Genomic DNA, 17225 nt, shown 5'->3' with positions numbered 1-17225 from the left:
TTCGTCTGGTTCTCGGCGGAGCCCATCGTATATAGTTTCATTTCTTTCTGACTGAATTTCGCTCTTAGATATGTATTTGTATTTGTAATAATGGTTATTTGTAAAATTATTATGCATTGCTATTTTGTTTTATTTTATTTCTTTTTTTTTCTTTTTTTTTTTTTTTTTTTTGCAAGAGAGCCTTCAATTAACACGTACTAGGTCTAACTCACTAGTATTTAGTACAAAGACATATATTCAGTATTGCAAGTACTACTAACATAAGTATAGAGTTGATCAATAACACAGTGAATAACGCTACTAAGGCGGGCAAGTGCATCCTTTATTACAATGATATGAATGATATGTTACCTTCAACTAAAAAAACTAGAAATATTCAGCTCTACTGGCAAGAACACTTCTCATTTTTGGATCTCTTTAGTATGTTTCGAGATAAAGTGAGGATTTCTTTACTACAATTAAATAAACAAATAACGATTGACCTCCCGCGGAGCTCGAGATATTCAAATAAAAAAATTACTGTGCGGTGAAATTTCAAAACAGCTTATAGAAACACTATTGAATGAAGCCGTAGATCATTGAAATCTCTTATAATGGAACAAATATTGTAAAGTTAAGGTTTTTAATTCATCATATTATATTTTAGGTAATGGTATTGAGGATAATGAGCAAAGAAGTAGCCGTCACAGACCCAACGGCCTGTCGTGTCACGCTAGGAAATAACTGAAAATAGAACAATTTGAAACTTAGCTTATTTCGTAGAAACGCAATGTGCCGCAAATTTTATTGCACACATCTATAAAATAGCTTCTTATCTCAAGGTTGAATGATATTTTAGGGCTGGATTAGGTGCCACAAATGAGAAATTTGCAATATTGGAGGTCTCATAATCTTAGCTTTCCATGTCACGCTTTCAGTAGTCTCGATTAGTTAGGATTATTTTTCTGAATTCGCGCATTCCAAAAAAAACTATTACTGTTTTTATGCAGAAGTTACACTAGACTAAAGTTCTGGATAGAAAAATTAGCTTTTATGTGCAGAGAAACCCGAGAAAACAGACTTTGAAAATAGCCCTCGGCCGACCTCGAAAATCGGCGTCTTTCACTGATTTGGGGTCGATGGACAAAAATTCGCATAGCGGGTGGAAAAACGAATTTAGAACAATTCTAACTGCAATTTTGTAGTGAGGATAGATAGTACTTTCGATGATAGGAATATAAAAGAAATCTATTTTTCGAGCCCAGATCGAGTGGCACGCTGTTACAGAGACGCCCTCTTAATAGCTCGTACCCAGAGCTCCTCGGTTGCGTTCCTTCCTGAATAATCCAAGGTCCTTACATTTTTCTTATTTTACACCAGTAAGATTTTTCACTAACTGCAGTTTGCGAAACGAAACGAAACAAAGGGAAACGAAACGGAATTTTGTGCGAGTTGAATCCAGATGTACAATCTTGAGTAGTGAAGAAGAACAGACATTCAAATATCATTCCTTTTTATTTTTTAAAGCCATTTTCCTCCTGGCCATTTCTCCTTCCCTTCCTCCCTTTTATTCTTTCATAGCTCTCCCTTCTTCCTCTTCTATTTTTCCCCCTGCTGTTTCTCCTTCCTCCCTCTCTTATTTCCCATTTCTCCCTTCTCCTTGACTCCATTCTTCTCCAGACAATCTTGAAATAAAAACGGGCAGCAAGGTAGTTAGTTACGTTTCCACACTGCAGTAATGAAACAGTTTATTACAGTTTATTTTATACGAAAAAAATATTACAGTCAAATAAGAAGTAAATCACCACTGCCCTACAAATAGTTAAGACTAATCGAGGCAGGACAGTGGTTTAGAAAAATACTACAAGAATATTCGTATTTTAGAGGAAAAAAAGCTACTAAGAAATGAGAAGAATGGTTTCCAAGTTAGAATAGAAGATTAGGGTTATGAAAACTAAGGATTGAGTAATTTTCCAGTAATGATGGATTTTTAAACTTAGGCTCCAAAAAAGAGCTGTTCATGTCATCAGGCGAAGATTCGTGACTTCAGTGCTTCACGATGACACACAATGTACGCGACACTTATTGACCTTAGATATCAATGTTGCTAAAATATTAAAACTTTTTGGATAAAAATTTACAAATCATCTACCGACGTCTCTAGTTAGTCATCCCATTCAAATTCCCATTCGAAAAAAACAACCCTCAACACCAGTTGTTAATTAATTATAATTTATTAAAACTTATAAAAGTTTGGGTTACTTGTGCAGGCTTGACAGCTAGGACATATATAACATCATAGCAAGTGAATGGTTACTTATTACACGGTTCTGAAGTTACACAACAATTTTGCAATATAATTGAAGAAGTAATAATAAAGGAAGATGTCGATAGATTTGACGAAGGAAGTGATTTATTAGCCAGAGAAAAACTGGGTCGAGATGGCATTAAAGTGCATTTTGGAAGCATATTTCAAAGATGGCGTATTAGTATTTCGTCCCTAATAGACTGGGCCCTAAAACATCCCCAAAATGCACTGCAATTTCAGGTCAACCCAGTTTTCTCCTCAATTTCGGAATGGCTTATATTGTAGTCATAACCGGAATCATAACCAATGAGTCATACAATGATCTAAAAGTATAAATTTTCTGGGCACTCGACAATTGCGTTAGAAAACATTTCAAGAATCTTTCTATAAGCATCAGATTACATGGCTTGCCGATAAAATCTTCTAAACTACAGAATGCATAGTTTAAAAAAGCTTACTACACAAATAAAGAGACTGAGAAAGCGAGACAAAATCCAAAGGCAAGCGAATAGGTTTAGTTTGGCTTCATATCGGGATAACTGCTAGAAACAAGCGTTACCATACAAACAACTGAAACGCGTTCGTGACGGTTACAACGGTGAAAGCAGGATTCTGTTTCATAGCGTGGTGGAGTTACGATACCATAAACTACTCCCAATACTTTACGTTCATGTCTTTTCCAATAAAGTTCCTTATCCTGAATGTGCTTTTTTAAGTTGAAAAGTTTATATTTATAGGAGTATGATGGCGATAAGAATAGTAAAAGCCAAGAGAATTCCATAGACGCCTGGGTTTGTTTTGATGGAAGAGTTGCAGAGATAATCATCACAACAGTAGATGCAAATCCTGGAATTTTCCACACCAAAAGGTTGGTTCTCCTTGCAGTCATCGTAACAAGTTCTCTTCCAGAATGTCTGATCGTTTGTACATCCCTTGATGATGAAAGGACTGTCGACATCAGTGTCTCTTCGAACCTCCATCTTGTAACACTGGTGTCCACTCGGGCAACTGTCGACTGGTGGATTCTGCTTACAGCCGTCTCCAGAACACATATAGCAGTCAAATGCCTCATCGGATACACTCTTTACATCACCAAAAAGCGACATACAAAATATCATCAACACCACGAAAGTATTCATGGTGAAAACGGCAGGAAACTAGAGATATGTTTAGTGTTTTTCAGCGTTATCCCGCGTTCGAGTCAACTTGATGGTTAATGGATAACCAACGATCCTTGTATGGATTATCCTGTCCTAATATTGACATTAAGTGACCACGTGGTCAGAAAGCTAACATCTCGGGTTTCTTTTGTATGTAGTTCGATTTTGGTTAAAATTCTACAGGTTTGAACACGTAGGCTTGCAAAAATTTATGTAAGAAATTTGAGCTGAAGACTTCCTTGTCTGTTGCTCTGGAAAAAACACATCGACTCGGCATCGCAGTCTTTTCTTCTTGATGAACAAACGCATCTTTTTTAACTCGTGAATTACTTTGAATGCTATTAAAATCATTTATTTCTGCTCTTTATATTTGCCTATATTTAGTGACCGAATCGTGAAAGAAATTTTACGCATTTTTCCTTTAAAGTTTGTACAATATTTTACAATGGTTATAAATGTGAAAAATGCAACATGTAATCAAATATCTTCCTTCGATCAAGCAGTTCAGGAAATGGTATAATAATAAAACCTTGCTGAATGATTTCACATTTCATCTTTATACAAGAAGAATATCAATAAACACCTCTGCTCGCAGGGTAATCAATAAATATTTCGCAGATAGTTCACTAGGTAAAAATTACATAATATATGTAAACGCCTTTATGGCCAATGGTGGTGAAGAAGCACATACCATAGAATAACTGGCTTTTGCCTTTTTTCTCTCCTTTGACGGCTGAGTCATCAATGGCAAGCCAATAGTAATAATAATAAATCCGGAATCAAATCTAAATATTGTGACGCTTTCCCTAAACCACAAAACTAATTGAACAAATGAAATTGGTCCTAGATTTAGAGGTTGTTCCAGACTTGACCAAGAATCATTTCTCATGAATCCCAAGTACAAATATATATATATTGTTATAGCTGCACGATCGAGAAAGGAAACAATGGACTTCTGAAGTCATTTGCTAGCGCTTTCATTTGTACATCAGAATCGGAACTTGCGAAAGGCGTTGTCCACTGGTTGATGTTTCGCTATGCATTCACACGCCAAAAAGTTACTTTTTGAACCAAGCTTGATCTTTTGAAGAATATCATCATATTCCATCGTATTTGCATTAGTTCAGTAAGACTCTCCTTGCCCGGCATTAGACGCCTAGGTTACCAATCAAGTTGTCTATCCACAGCGCTAGATGTACGAAATTAGCTTCAGCGGAAAGCGTATCTCGCTCAACGACACGTCCATCATGTCCACAAGGCAAATAAAAGAAAAAACGCCATGAGAAGTGAGGAGCAAGAGCTATGGATCCCATTACTTCCTCCACCAGCTCTCCACATTTTCTTTGGTACATTAGTAGGAATCTCTGTAGAATTTTCTTTCCTGCCCGAATTACAGAGGTCTCCATAGCAGCACTCAATGCACATGTTGTAATTCACGACGATTTTTCGACAACCGTTCCAGCAGCTTCTCCCTCTTAGAATCCTATGGTTAGAGCAGCCTTTCATTTGATAGGTGGTCGTCTTGTTGGCAAGTTTCATCGTGAAGACCATGGTATAACAGCCGATACCAGGTGCACATTGAATGACTTTTGTCGAGTTTTTTACACATTCCTCACTTGAGCAACTTAAACACTTGTAGCTTGGCTTCTGGGGAGAAATCTCAAGCCAGGTTTCCGAGCTCCATACGCAGCAAAGTCCTCGAATTCTTTTCGCCATTAAGACTCCTCCTTCTTGCACCTTTGTCGCTTGCGCAACAGTTTCATTAATCCCAAAGCATTTGTGCTCACATTTCTGAAGTATTGTTTCGTTTGAGCCACTTTGGTCCAAAATAGACACCACCTTCGCCGAAATACATATTTGCCGCCCATTAAAAGCAGCCTTGACGCCGTCTCGGAGGAGATAAATAGACCCGTTGTTGTACAACGTATGGGTAGTTTCCTCCTTCAGTTTACCGCCGTAGGTGTACATGTTACTCATTCCCTTTTTACGTTCTTTAACGACAATCTGCACTGATATAATGTCGCCATGGCTTCCCACCTCAGGTAGTGGACAGTCCAAGTTCGGTGGCGACATGGCTACGAAATCCCGCATGCTACTCGAAATCAAAATTACTTGAAGATAGAAAAACACTGTATACGTCATCTTCAATTCGCTGTGATAAAACCAACTTCTCTGTACTGTATTCGTTTCCGAATCGTTTATTGGAGGCGATGTTTGATGTAATGGCCAAGGATGCGATCATTTAAATACCTTTTCATTATTACTCCACCCATATGAGTGTGTGACAGTCTTATATTATGATTTATTTCCGGTCACAATTAATAATATTATTATTGCCTTTTAAAGAACATTTTCACAAAAGATTTACAAACTGAAGTACAAAGTACTCAAAATATCAATGAACTTCGATTCCTATACCAAAATAAGTCATGAATGCCAATATTTATGAAATATATAAAGTGAGCTCTCTAAAGTCCATAGTATTACATCTTGTATACTTCTTAGATCGTATGTTTTTATCGATCAGTTCGTCTCGTAAGAGAAAAATATCATAAGCCCTTGGCGGGACTCAAACCCACGACGTCTTCGGTATTCTAGTCCATCAGGCAAGACAATTTTACACGTAGCTTACTGTGTGATTAAAAATAATTCTAAAATTTAAGCCTTTTTTGTATTTTTTTTTTTCTACTCTCCATTTCTCAATTACCCGTTTTGTCAGCATTAGTATATTGGCTATTTTGATCACCCTGTTTTGCTTCACGTATTCAGACACTGAAAATTATTAGATGGAAGGCAATTGGTTGGGTATAAATGTTATTAGATTATAGAGTGTGTTACCCAATCTAAAACTCCATAAAGATATTTTTATCACAAAATAACGTGCCGCGACTTGAATAACGACCTTATAACGAAAGTCGGATTTCCTATACATCACAAAACCACTAAAGCGTCCTAAGAATCATTCAGTCCTTTCGTAACGGCAACCGTAAAGCAGTGAGGGTATCCAATGAATTTTATTCGTTATTGTTATCGTTATATTTATTATTTTTACATAGCAATATTAAACGGACATTTAAAAAAATGATACACTTAAGTCTATAAAAAAAATTCCTGCTCGGGCAGTCTTCTTTCAATTTCATTCTCTGGCTTGGGGGAAATGAAAAGAAGACTCTCCCAGTATGGTAATAAAACTATAGCTATAACTAATAAGAAAATATATACCCTCTCTGCTCTACGATTGTCCTTACGAAAGAACTGGAAGGATTGTTTTTATTCACCACGAAAATACAGCAGAGGCGCAGCTCAACGGGGTCAATGTGAAGGCGCCTCTGACAGCAATTTACAGTCCATGTGTGAGCCCGGAGCACACGAGCTCTAACCAGTTCACATGGGGCATGGAAGTTGAACCCCGAGGTGAAAGGCCGGCTACTGTTTTACCGCCACGTCATCTTGACACACTCCCCAGTAAATGTAGACAGAGGGAGGGCCAAGGTCATCGGCTGTTACGTGTTACCCTCAATAAATAAAATCACTTAAATGATACTGATCAACACTTTCGTTAACAAAACGTGCATTCCTTTTACACAACTCAACATTCTATTCTGTCCATCAAAAAGACAATATATACAAATTCTCGTGGCCTCTCGGGCAAAAGATTTTTTATTTGCATCCATTGTTAACGGCCGCCATGCTTTTGTCTCTTAACTCTCTTGGGAATGCTTGCAACCCATCAATTGGCATGTTTCCGGAAAAATCTAGTTTCTATTTAAAAGCATGGTTCAAGATATCTTACTATAGGTTTTTCACTGATTTAAAACCAAAATGTTAAAATTGTAAGTATTTTGAAAGGATTTTTCCTTCAAAGAGTTCAGTGTTTGTAAGTGAACTATCGTAAAGAAAACAAAACCATTAAACTTCGTAAAATACTTTATGAAAATGAACGAAGACAAAAGTAAAGCTAGGATTTCATTAATTCACGCAAGCAAACAGTAGCGTAACACGATGGCTGCGATTTGAATGATATTTCCATGTTATTTTCAACGCAGTTCATAGTTCTTTCATCACTACGCTTTAAGCGCTTCCTGCAAGGCTCAAGTAGTCCAGCATCGTCAATCTCGTTCACATTTGACACACTCGTACCATCTCTTTCACTTTTGGTCCGTCGTTTTCCCACGCAATTCAGTTTTGTCGGAGTTCTCATGATATTTAACAGATAAGCTACATATTTGAGTTTGATTTATTTTTAGAGGATACGAGTTTCCTGGAGAAACTCCCACCGATTGTTTAGCGCCATGAGCAGAAGTCGTATTGTCGTCAATCCAGGTGTATTCAAGGTCCTTTGGAACAGCAATTACCTTTCGATATGCGCCAGGCAATGTCATACCCAAGCTTTTGATTCTATAAACAGCAGTGACGGAGAACGGATCAGTTGATGCCGAAAAAAGAACCCCGGAAGAATAAACATCTTAATTCATAAAAGCAGGACTTCCAGTAAGCAAACTGGACGTACGCACGAAAGGCATTTTTAAAATAACTATAATCGTTAATGACTAATGAAAGTTAAGGGAGCAAAAAGACAAGAGATAAAAACAGTAGTAACTCAAGAAGAAGAATAACTCAGCTATTTGTTCCGCTTTAGAACGTTTAAAAAAATACTGTATTTACTAAATCAGAAGGAGTGTCAGTTTTATCCGGTTCGAAACCGGCAAAGAGGCGTAGCCGAAATCACTACTGATATAGTGAGGATAACTTTAACGGTTATAAGCCGTTCCAAGGTTGAAGAGAAAAATATGGGTCAAGCGTGCATTGCCTCAATCAAGAGAATATTAAGTACTTCATATTCTCTTGCCTCAGTGCATTGCTCTGCCGTCTTCAATCTCGTACCCAGAGCCTGCGTTTCTTATGGCCTGCGGAGAAGAACGTCCTCCCTTCTTGTTCTCCGCCGCAGGCCACAAGAAACGCAGGCTCTGGGTACGAGATTGCGCCGTCTTGGGAATGTCTCCTAAAACCACCCCACAATGCACTGCAATTCCAACTCGACCCCGTTTTCCCTCCACCTCGGAAGGCTAATAAATCCGGGGAAAAAGGTCCATACGCGTGAAGTTATGGACGCTTCGATTGGACCAAAAGTTGACAATCATTAATGATTCATGTGGAGACATGGAATTAGGAATAAGGAGGAGATGTTGAAAGGGAAAAATAATTAATTGAAAGGTTATTACCTGAAACTCTTGCTGGTCAGACCATCCTTTTCAAGTGCTTCTTGATATCTGGATAACAAAATCAAAAATATTAAATGATTAAATCTTTGAATTGAGAATCATTAAGCTTTCTCAAAGCTCTTCTTAGCGTGTCTTTGCACAAGTGACGTACTCGCCTCTGGGTTTTGCCCCAAAGACTGGCGTAACGGTAGCGCACTTGCTTTTCACCTCTAGAGTCTTGCATGGGTTCGATTCCTGGACTCTGCATTCTTGGTCTCAATCTCACTTGATTCAAGGGTTTTTCTCAGGGTTTTCCAGTTTTCTCCCTCCTAACAAGCTAAATTCCAATTTGATCTGTGAGTTAGCCGTACCCTGACTTCGATAAGCCCAGAGGTTGTTTCAGGGTTCGATCTGTGAGTTAGACATGCCGTGACTTTGATCAGTCCAGAGGTTGTTTCAGGGCGGTGTCGTACAAAAATTGAAGGTTTTGAAAGTTGAAGGACTGCTTCACGCTCTGCGCGCATCTCCGAGTGGCGAGTGCGATTTGGCGCAAGCCTGACTGAAACTAAGATGAATATGGACTAAATTGGAAAAAATCGGGCCACTTAGCATTGTGGACCTATTCTTCTAAATAATATCGCTATAAAAGAAACAACAGAAGTACAATACCTTTCTTTGAGTCGATTAGTGGGATAGATGACATTGTAACCCGGTATAGGGAGAACGAGATCTCGTATGGTATATTTGGCGGCACGAACATCTTCCTCCGAGACAACTTTGATGTGTGACTTATCGATACTTGTGGTGATGTTGTACTTCCTACCACTTTTATCATCAGTGTGGATCTTTTCAGTGTCTTCGCTCGTCTGTATGTTTTTGTTTCTTTTGTCAAAAGGCGCAGTTCTTATGGAATATGTATCCGTGTTAACTCGTCTGTCCTCTTCGGCTGGAGGTGTATCATCAGTTCCTATGCCAGCAGACTGCGAGGTATTAAAGCTGCTAGATGAAGAGTCATGCACAAGATCTCCCTCTACGATGTCCAACTCACCGTATTCCTTCAGTCTATAGGACGCCATCTTGTTCCATAGAAGACTTACATAGCTATGGGCATACAGTAGGCGCATAGAGTAGGGTATGTCGAAGAAGGCCTTAGTACAACCATCCTGGTGAACACAGCGATTGACTCTGTTAAGGTCGTGTTACACTGAGCAATTTTCCCTTACAACTTATCTCTCGAATCTCAAAAGATGAAAAAAACTTACTGACGTTTCGGACTGCTAGTCCTTCGTCGGAGTCGTACAAGAGAGAGAGGTGATAGAAAGAAGGATGAAGGACTAGCGTCCGAAACGTCAGTAAGTTTTCTCATCTTTTCACGGTGTAAAATTTATCCTTTTACCACTACTGTTTCATTAGAAACACCGACGCAGCTCACACTAGTTTTTAGCTAGTTATCTCTTTTCAATTGAGCGATGAAAAAAAAGTGTGTGGCAGTTGCACCGACAGGATATGTTATTCAACTTCAGTTATGAGACACACTCAACCGTATTTCCTTGGGACGATAAATAGTTTCATGCAATGAAATATTTTTGACTGTCATAACAAAACGAGACAATCTTCAGGAGCGACTTTACACTAGGTAATATAAAATTGTTTCCCCTTGCAAAAAGTGAAACTCAAACTCAATCCTACTTCTTGTTCGATTGCAGTAACGTTTCAACAAGACCGACAGACAGACCCCAAAGAATGGAATAATCTGTCAAGGTAGCCACAATTATGAAAATATGATACTTACGAGATCTTGTCCGTGTCGGTGAAGTGACTTGAGTATCAAGCACTCACGTGTTCTGTCTGGTGGCATCCTGGACAGCGTTCCTGGAATATCACCAGTTTCCTGGAAATACCTGGACAAGGTAGGAGAACTTAGTGTCAACCGGAAGTACTAAACCGAAGCTCGGGAAGCTCTTATTAGTGTTGAAACATGTCATACTGATACATATATTTTACAACCATCACTCCCTGTAAGGGTATCTTCCGTGCGGTTTACTTCACGCGCACTATCACTACATTCTATATTTCAAGCAACACACAGCACTGATCTCATATGCTGATTTTCATGGAGGGAGGAAAAGCGCAGGGCCGGTAGAAAAACATCGAGACAAAGGAGATAACAACGCATCAAACAAAATCACATAGCTGTGGTTCAGCCGAGAATCAAACCCGCGTCCCCAGGCATGAACTACAGCAGTAAGAGAAAGCGCTGTAGCAGTGCATGCCACCCCTTTAATTCAAGTCATCTAATTGGACCTTGTGGGTGTTCTTGGTTTCTGATTGGCTGATCAAAGCAAGGCAGGTCATAACAGGTTATGTTTCCAATATCTGCTCTTTATATAGTAGTTATTGTAATGCGTTTTCTAACCTTTTGGCATCATTTGTATCATCATTGTTGGTACTTGGTCTGAGAAGAAGCTTTACTGCTTTAACCATGTCACCTTGTAGCATAGCAAGACCGATCTCGTCTGACCTCGTGCTGCCATCTTGTCCAAACCTTTGTCGACCAAAATAATTAATGAAGCCATGTGTCTTGACATTCTCCACAGCTTCCTGTAAAGGATTTTTAATAATATTACAACCAAAATTCTTACTTATAAAAAATCCTGTTACTTTGAGGTAGGCACTCAAGTTAAAAATGAATAGGATGAACGTCACTTACTTTGGCATTTTCGTTGATTGTATCTTTACATCTGGAAAAAATTGAGTAGAGTAGGTTTATAAGAGAGTAAGTACAATGACGGTCATCTTAAGCACTCATCCCGATCGTGCGCAATTGATTGCCAGAAAGGCGAAGATAGTGTGGTACGAGTGGGCGGAAATATAATGGCTGCCATGCGCAAATGAAGGCAAAGGTAGGAGGTAGACCTGAGTAACCGGAACAACAATGGCTGCCATGCTCAAAAGAACGCCAAGGCAAAAAGGTAGAAGTGTTCAAAATTAACACGCCTACATCTTACCTAATGTCCGTTCCTTCATGTGGATTCAAGTGTACATCTCGTATAACGATTCGGAAGGCGTTACCACTGTGTTGTCCTTTTTCCATTGCTTTCTTTTCCCTTCTGTAGTTTCCTACCGCTATGTTTGGTAAAGATGCGTTGGTATTCGCCAGAGAAAGCCTATGGAAAAAACGTTTAAGTGCTTTAGTGGAAATAAAGAACTGAGGCGTCGCACACTTATTGAACAAGATGTGACTTTTAAATGGTTTTCTTATTCGAGCATTCTGATTGGATATACCTATCTTTTTTGAGGAAATAAAAAATAAAACAATAAATACATAGAGGGAGGGAGTGGGAAACGGCTGTACACAGACTAATCCCTGAATCCCTATCATATAGAAAGATGAAACATAATTCTTTCCCATTTCAGACTAATAATTCTTTCCCATTTCAGACTACTTACATTCCCTAGAGTATACACAGTTGCGCATGACAAGACACGTGTATATAGATACAAATCAAAAAAAGAATCTCATTCTTAAGAGGATGACGCGTGGTCTGAAATGGGAAAACATTAAAGAGATCCATTTAAAAGTTATTGCGATTTTGAGCCACTAATACAGGTTTATGTTGGCCGGCGGCTCTCTCCCTATCAAATTTATACTGTAGTAGAATTGTGTGCGATACTACTAAATAAAACAGTCAAATTACAAATTGCTAAAAGAAAAACGAACTTACTGTTCAGGTGTAATTCCTTTGACAGCAACATTTTGTAGAGTAACTGCCTTTTTATCTTTTATTCCAGCAAAACTAAAAAAAGATGGGTGAGTTCCAAGAGCCCTTGATAATCGTTCTATGGCTTCTAGTGTTTCCTGGAACAATAATTATGAACATGAAGATTAGTTGTAATCTGAGTGTAGAATATATATGAATATCTTGGTTTTCCTGCACTTGATTCAAGAGTTTTTCTCCAGGTTCTGAAGGTTTTCCCTCAATCCCCAAAATCTGACAAGCTAAATTCCAATTCGATCTGCATGTTAGCCGTGCTCTGACTCTGCTGTTCCTATAGGTTGTTTAAGGTTATCAATAAAAGTCGAAAATTTAGAGCAAAAAATAAATACCATGTTTTCTTTTTTCAACACAAATCTAGTGTACATTGCATCTTTTTCCCTGGAAATAAAAACAATATATAATATAATTATATAAATCACAAAAAAAATAAACATATTAGAAAAAGATAAAGCTTGGAGCTGGGAGCTGGGAGCTGGGAGTTTTTAAGGATATTTGTGTGTGACTGCGTTGGTGGAGGAAGGGAATATATCTATCTTATAACAATTGATAAAAGAAAAATAGAATTTCAGAATACCTGGAGTCTTTCAAAGGCTTTTTTACATCAAACCCTTCTTTTCTTGATCCTTTTTTCGGTCGTGTTCTTATCTGAATACAAGACTTTTTATTGGGATGCTGTTTGTCATATGCAAATGTTTTACTCTCGAGAAACGAACCAAAGTGCTTTGCCAGTGACCTGTGAATCTAAAACCATTAATCTGATTAATTTAACCATTTAGTACATTATCCTACTTTGCCCTTTCAGTCTCACATTGATGACTTGCTGATCAGCCCATGATGTGACATACCGTTGTTCTTCTGTCCTTGTTGGTACAAAATGGTAGGTCAAGAGAGGCAGGAGTATTTTTGTCAATACAGCAGCAAAACCTCATCAAACTATATGGAGGAATAGAAAAATGTAGCAAAAACAAGAACAAATTAACAGCGCAGCATCTGAATGTGATCTGAACGTTTAGTATCAAGTGTGTATCCATTCATTCCATCTATCCATCCATCCATCCATCCATCCATCCATCCATCCATCCATCCATCCATCCATCCATCCATCCATCCATCCATCCATCCATCCATCCATCCATCCATCCATCTGTCTATCCATCCATCCATTCACCCATCCATCCATCCATCCATCCATCCATCCGTCCGTCCGTCCGTCCGTCCGTCCGTCCGTCCGTCCGTCCGTCCGTCCGTCCGTCCGTCCGTCCGTCCATCCATTCATCTATCTGTCCATCCATCCATCCATCCATTTATCAACCCATTCATCCATCATTCTTTCAGAATGACCTACCTCTCTACTGCCACTTTATCATTAAATAATGTCATAAATTCCAGAAATACATGATCTATATTGGCAGTCATTGAATAATCTCCTTCCTAACCAATAGATAAAAAAAGAACATCATCATATGCAAAATATATCAGTGATCTATTGTTCTCTTCTATGCAATGAGGGTTTTCTGTGGGCTTCTCCTGGTTCTCTGGTTTCCTTCCTTCATAAAATTCAACATGTGAGATGAGTGTTGTATGCGTTAAGAGCATTGAATATATATAGTGGTAGCGTGTGTGTGAGTGAAAAGTGTCCCCAATTAGTGTGAAAGTGCTAGAATGACTAGACATTTAATTAAAGAGAATTACTTTTAAAAATCTTTTCATACAAATGTCTATATCCTGTTGATGTAGTATTCGGAATATTAATAATTGGCTCCATTGTCAATGCTAAGGCACAAGGGGAGAGTAAGGGGGAGGGAGGGCTAGCAGGGACAACTACGAAACATCAAATGCTATACCTTATAATGCATTAATATATATTACATGCATTTTTTATATAATACTATATAATAATTTTTTTATACCTGACGAATAGTTTCTGTCTTGATTCCTGGGAATACCATTCTTGTATTGAAATGGAGAATTGCTCTGTCATTTTTGTTGTTAAAACAACCTTTAAAAAAGTAAATTTATTTAAATGTACACTTTCAAAGATATGAAAAAAGTAAAGCATGTTGTTAATAACAAAAATAATTTAATTAAACCTCTCTTTCCAATATGAATTCAAAGCCTAGCTACGACCTATCCTGGAATTGCAGAATAGTCTCCTTCACAGTTCCAGGTGCCATCTTGAAAGGTAGCTGTGCCTTTGCATCAAAGCAGGACAAACAGTAAGCATGTTATACAAACAGTTATGTGAATAATTGTCCAAGGTGTTAAAAAAGGTATCTATCACCGAAGCTCACCGTTTGTCTCAATTTAACACAAAGGCATGGCTACCTTTCAGTATGGCACAGGGAACTGTATGAAAGGGATTATATATATTCATATACCTAGATTTAAAGTTCCACCATTTGTCTGCATATTACTGTACATGTCCTTAAGTTTTGACATTTTGATTTCTCCTAAAATATCAGTTAACTTGAAAAGAGCTTTTTGAATATCATCTGGAGATGACATATCTGCAAGCTGTAATAGGGATAGAAGTTGGTAAAGAAAATTGGTGCAAAGCCGTTATCATATCATGTTTCAAAAATGTATGAATAATTAATGAGCATTCAGACCTATCACGTCCTTCAAATCCATCACGTGCATGGATCTTTATACCTGATAGAGTGCTCACACTATATCCGTGAAACAAATACTAACTTTTAGTACCTAAATAGTGATAATTAAACAATAGGAAACAAAGGATTCTGTATGAAATAGTACTAATTAGTACTATTTAATGTTCACGGTTTTAGTGCGTGCACTCTAATAGTTCAAAATGGATATCTTAATTTATATAACGATTTTGAAATCTTTATGAAGGACCAAAAGAGTACAAGAGCATGTAACTGAATAAGGACCCTAGATACTCATTTAGTATTCATGAATTTTTGAAGTCATTCAGTTAACTGTCAGATTGTTTTTATCGGGTCTAAAACCACAATGGATTGGTTGTGACTAAAATAGATTGGAATTGACTGGGCCTCAGTCAGTGACTGGATCTTGAATCACAAAAAAAAAAGGTTTTGAATTTTCACCTCTTGAAAGGCCATGGATAAACTTAATGTATAGCAAAAACATGACCAACTTCTAAACTTGTTTTCCTCTTCTAAATGCACGAATTTTGAGTGTCTTTTAATTTTGGAAAATCCGAATTTGCAGCTTTTATCCTATGATTTTTGATCCTATTGTTACAGATTTTATGACTAATTTTCCTCCATTAAGATCTTATTAAGATAAATTGGATGTTATTTGGATGTGACTGGAATGGATTGGTTGTGACTGAAATGGATTGCAAGTGACTGGACCTCAGTCAGTTACTGGATCTTGAATCAAAAAAAAAACTTTTGAAATTTCACCTTTTGAAAGGCCATGGACAATCTTTATGTATAGCATAAACATGCCCAACTTCTAAAATTTGTTTTCCTTCTTGTAAATGCCCGAATTTAGAGTGTTTTTTAGTTTTGGAAAATCCGGAACCGTACAGTGGATGGAATGGACTGGACTTCGGTTGGCTGGATTGTACGGAACAGTAGACGTTTTTTTACAGCCAAATTTGCAGCTTTTATCGTATGATTTGTATTTTATTATAGAATAACTAGTCATAATTCCAAAATTTTGCAAAAAAAAATGCAAACTTTTTTGTTTTTGTTTTGGTTTGGATCATGGCACTGGTTGAAGTTCTTGAATCTGATGAGCGGCAAAGGTTTTTTAAAGCACTGTATACATCAAGTGTCATGTGTCAATTTACCCTTTTATCATTCATGTGTCAATAGGTGACTCTGTGGATCTTTACAGATTTTGACGACTGATTTTCCTCTATTAAGATGCTATTGAGATTTATAATACACTCAACAATATTACTCAATTCTGATTGGACAAGAGGAGTACAATTAGATTTCAAATTGTACTCTGTAGAGTCCCAATTAAGTTGCTCAGTTTTGTTGAGTGTATTATAAACAAAAAATCACGCAATCTTCTCGTACAATTTGGAATTTATAGATACTTGTGATGTTTTGAAAGTTGTCAAATTTGTCCAACTAAAAAAAAATCAAAACATATCACTTGTATCTATAAATTCTGAATTGTACCCAAGATGGTGTAATTTCCTATACAAATTGGATGTTACTTGGATGTGACTGGAATGGATTGCAGGTTTGTGATTGCTTCACTCTAAAATGTGTGCTGTATGTATCCCAGCTAAGCTGGCAGACTTTTCAAGTTTGTAGTACTCAGCTACCTGATAAAAATACTTGTTGGTAGGCTGCAAAGAACTATCCTTTTCACCGCTGGCTGAATTTTCTGCATTGCAACTCCCAGAGCTAAATAAACTATTTGATGGTTGCATGTTATCATCATTTTTAGCAGAGACTGTTATCACTTTTCTGTAACATTTTTCCATATCTTTGGCTACATCTGGTTGTATATCTTGGCTTGTTAGCTCAACTAGACAGCCTAATTCATCAATCTCTGTTACCTTGAAGTCCTCACAGCTATTGAAGTATTTTCAAGTTTAGAAAAACTAAAATAGTAGCTAGTATTTGAGATCAAAAAGGTTATGAGTAGCATGCAAAGTAGCATGCAAAGTAGCATGTAAAGGATACAATCTCTTTAACTGTCCACAGAATCCACTGTGTTCTGAGATATAACATTCCAAGCCTATATCCATGAATCTTTAAAAAAAGGAAAATAGGAAGAAAAGAAAGCAAAAAATAAAGAGAAAGTGTAGGAAAACTGGAGAGGTATGTAATGACTTGGTTCCTAA

The 17225-nt window shown here is 37.6% G+C and overlaps 2 protein-coding genes across 3 annotated transcripts; both read right to left on the bottom strand.

Moving 5' to 3' along the window:
• Positions 1-2194: 2194 nt before the first annotated feature.
• Positions 2195-5770, bottom strand: LOC116303135 (uncharacterized). Its single transcript, XM_089035228.1, has 2 exons — positions 4696-5770; positions 2195-3444 (listed from the first exon to the last, which is right to left on the bottom strand). Exons 1-2 carry the CDS (start codon positions 5587-5589, stop codon positions 3019-3021), a joined length of 1320 nt encoding a protein of 439 aa, XP_088891354.1. The 5' UTR covers positions 5590-5770; the 3' UTR covers positions 2195-3018.
• A 1687-nt stretch (positions 5771-7457) lies between these two features.
• Positions 7458-17209, bottom strand: LOC116303151 (pseudouridylate synthase PUS7L). 2 transcript variants are annotated; one of them, XM_089033044.1, is made up of 16 exons: positions 17065-17208; positions 16701-16953; positions 14806-14941; positions 14338-14426; positions 13773-13858; positions 13273-13360; positions 13002-13168; positions 12757-12805; positions 12374-12507; positions 11657-11815; positions 11359-11389; positions 11065-11249; positions 10441-10549; positions 9318-9811; positions 8670-8717; positions 7458-7845 (listed from the first exon to the last, which is right to left on the bottom strand). In XM_089033044.1, the coding sequence occupies exons 1-16, from the start codon at positions 17127-17129 to the stop codon at positions 7596-7598; spliced, it is 2343 nt and encodes a 780-aa protein (XP_088889170.1). In that variant the 5' UTR covers positions 17130-17208; the 3' UTR covers positions 7458-7595. The 2 variants fall into 2 exon arrangements, with proteins under 2 accessions (XP_088889170.1, XP_088889173.1); XM_089033047.1 differs by lacking the exons at positions 7458-7845; positions 8670-8717 and adding an exon at positions 8844-9059 and having other exon boundaries at positions 17065-17209.
• Between the last annotated feature and the right edge of the window lie 16 nt (positions 17210-17225).

Source organism: Actinia tenebrosa, unplaced genomic scaffold (assembly GCF_029948245.1).
Source record: "Actinia tenebrosa isolate PJP-AT-01 unplaced genomic scaffold, QUT_ActTen_1.0 PGA_scaffold0__85_contigs__length_37466705, whole genome shotgun sequence".
Classification (NCBI taxonomy): Eukaryota; Metazoa; Cnidaria; class Anthozoa; order Actiniaria; family Actiniidae; genus Actinia; species Actinia tenebrosa.
This window is presented reverse-complemented; position numbering and strand designations above follow the sequence as displayed.

What these genes read in the sequence shown, in the direction of transcription:
- LOC116303135 (XM_089035228.1), bottom strand. Translation starts at nt 5,589, where the DNA reads ATGACGTATACAGTGTTTTTCTATCTTCAAGTAATTTTGATTTCGAGT. An exon ending in TTTTATTTGCCTTGTGGACA is followed by an intron (nt 3,445 to 4,695) that starts TGATGGACGTGT and finishes ACATATCTCTAG; the next exon opens with TTTCCTGCCGTTTTCACCAT.
- LOC116303151 (XM_089033044.1), bottom strand. Translation starts at nt 17,129, where the DNA reads ATGGATATAGGCTTGGAATGTTATATCTCAGAACACAGTGGATTCTGT. An exon ending in TGGTGGAACTTTAAATCTAG is followed by an intron (nt 14,427 to 14,805) that starts GTATATGAATAT and finishes ACTTTTTTAAAG; the next exon opens with GTTGTTTTAACAACAAAAAT. An exon ending in ACCGACACGGACAAGATCTC is followed by an intron (nt 9,812 to 10,440) that starts GTAAGTATCATA and finishes TGTGTTCACCAG; the next exon opens with GATGGTTGTACTAAGGCCTT.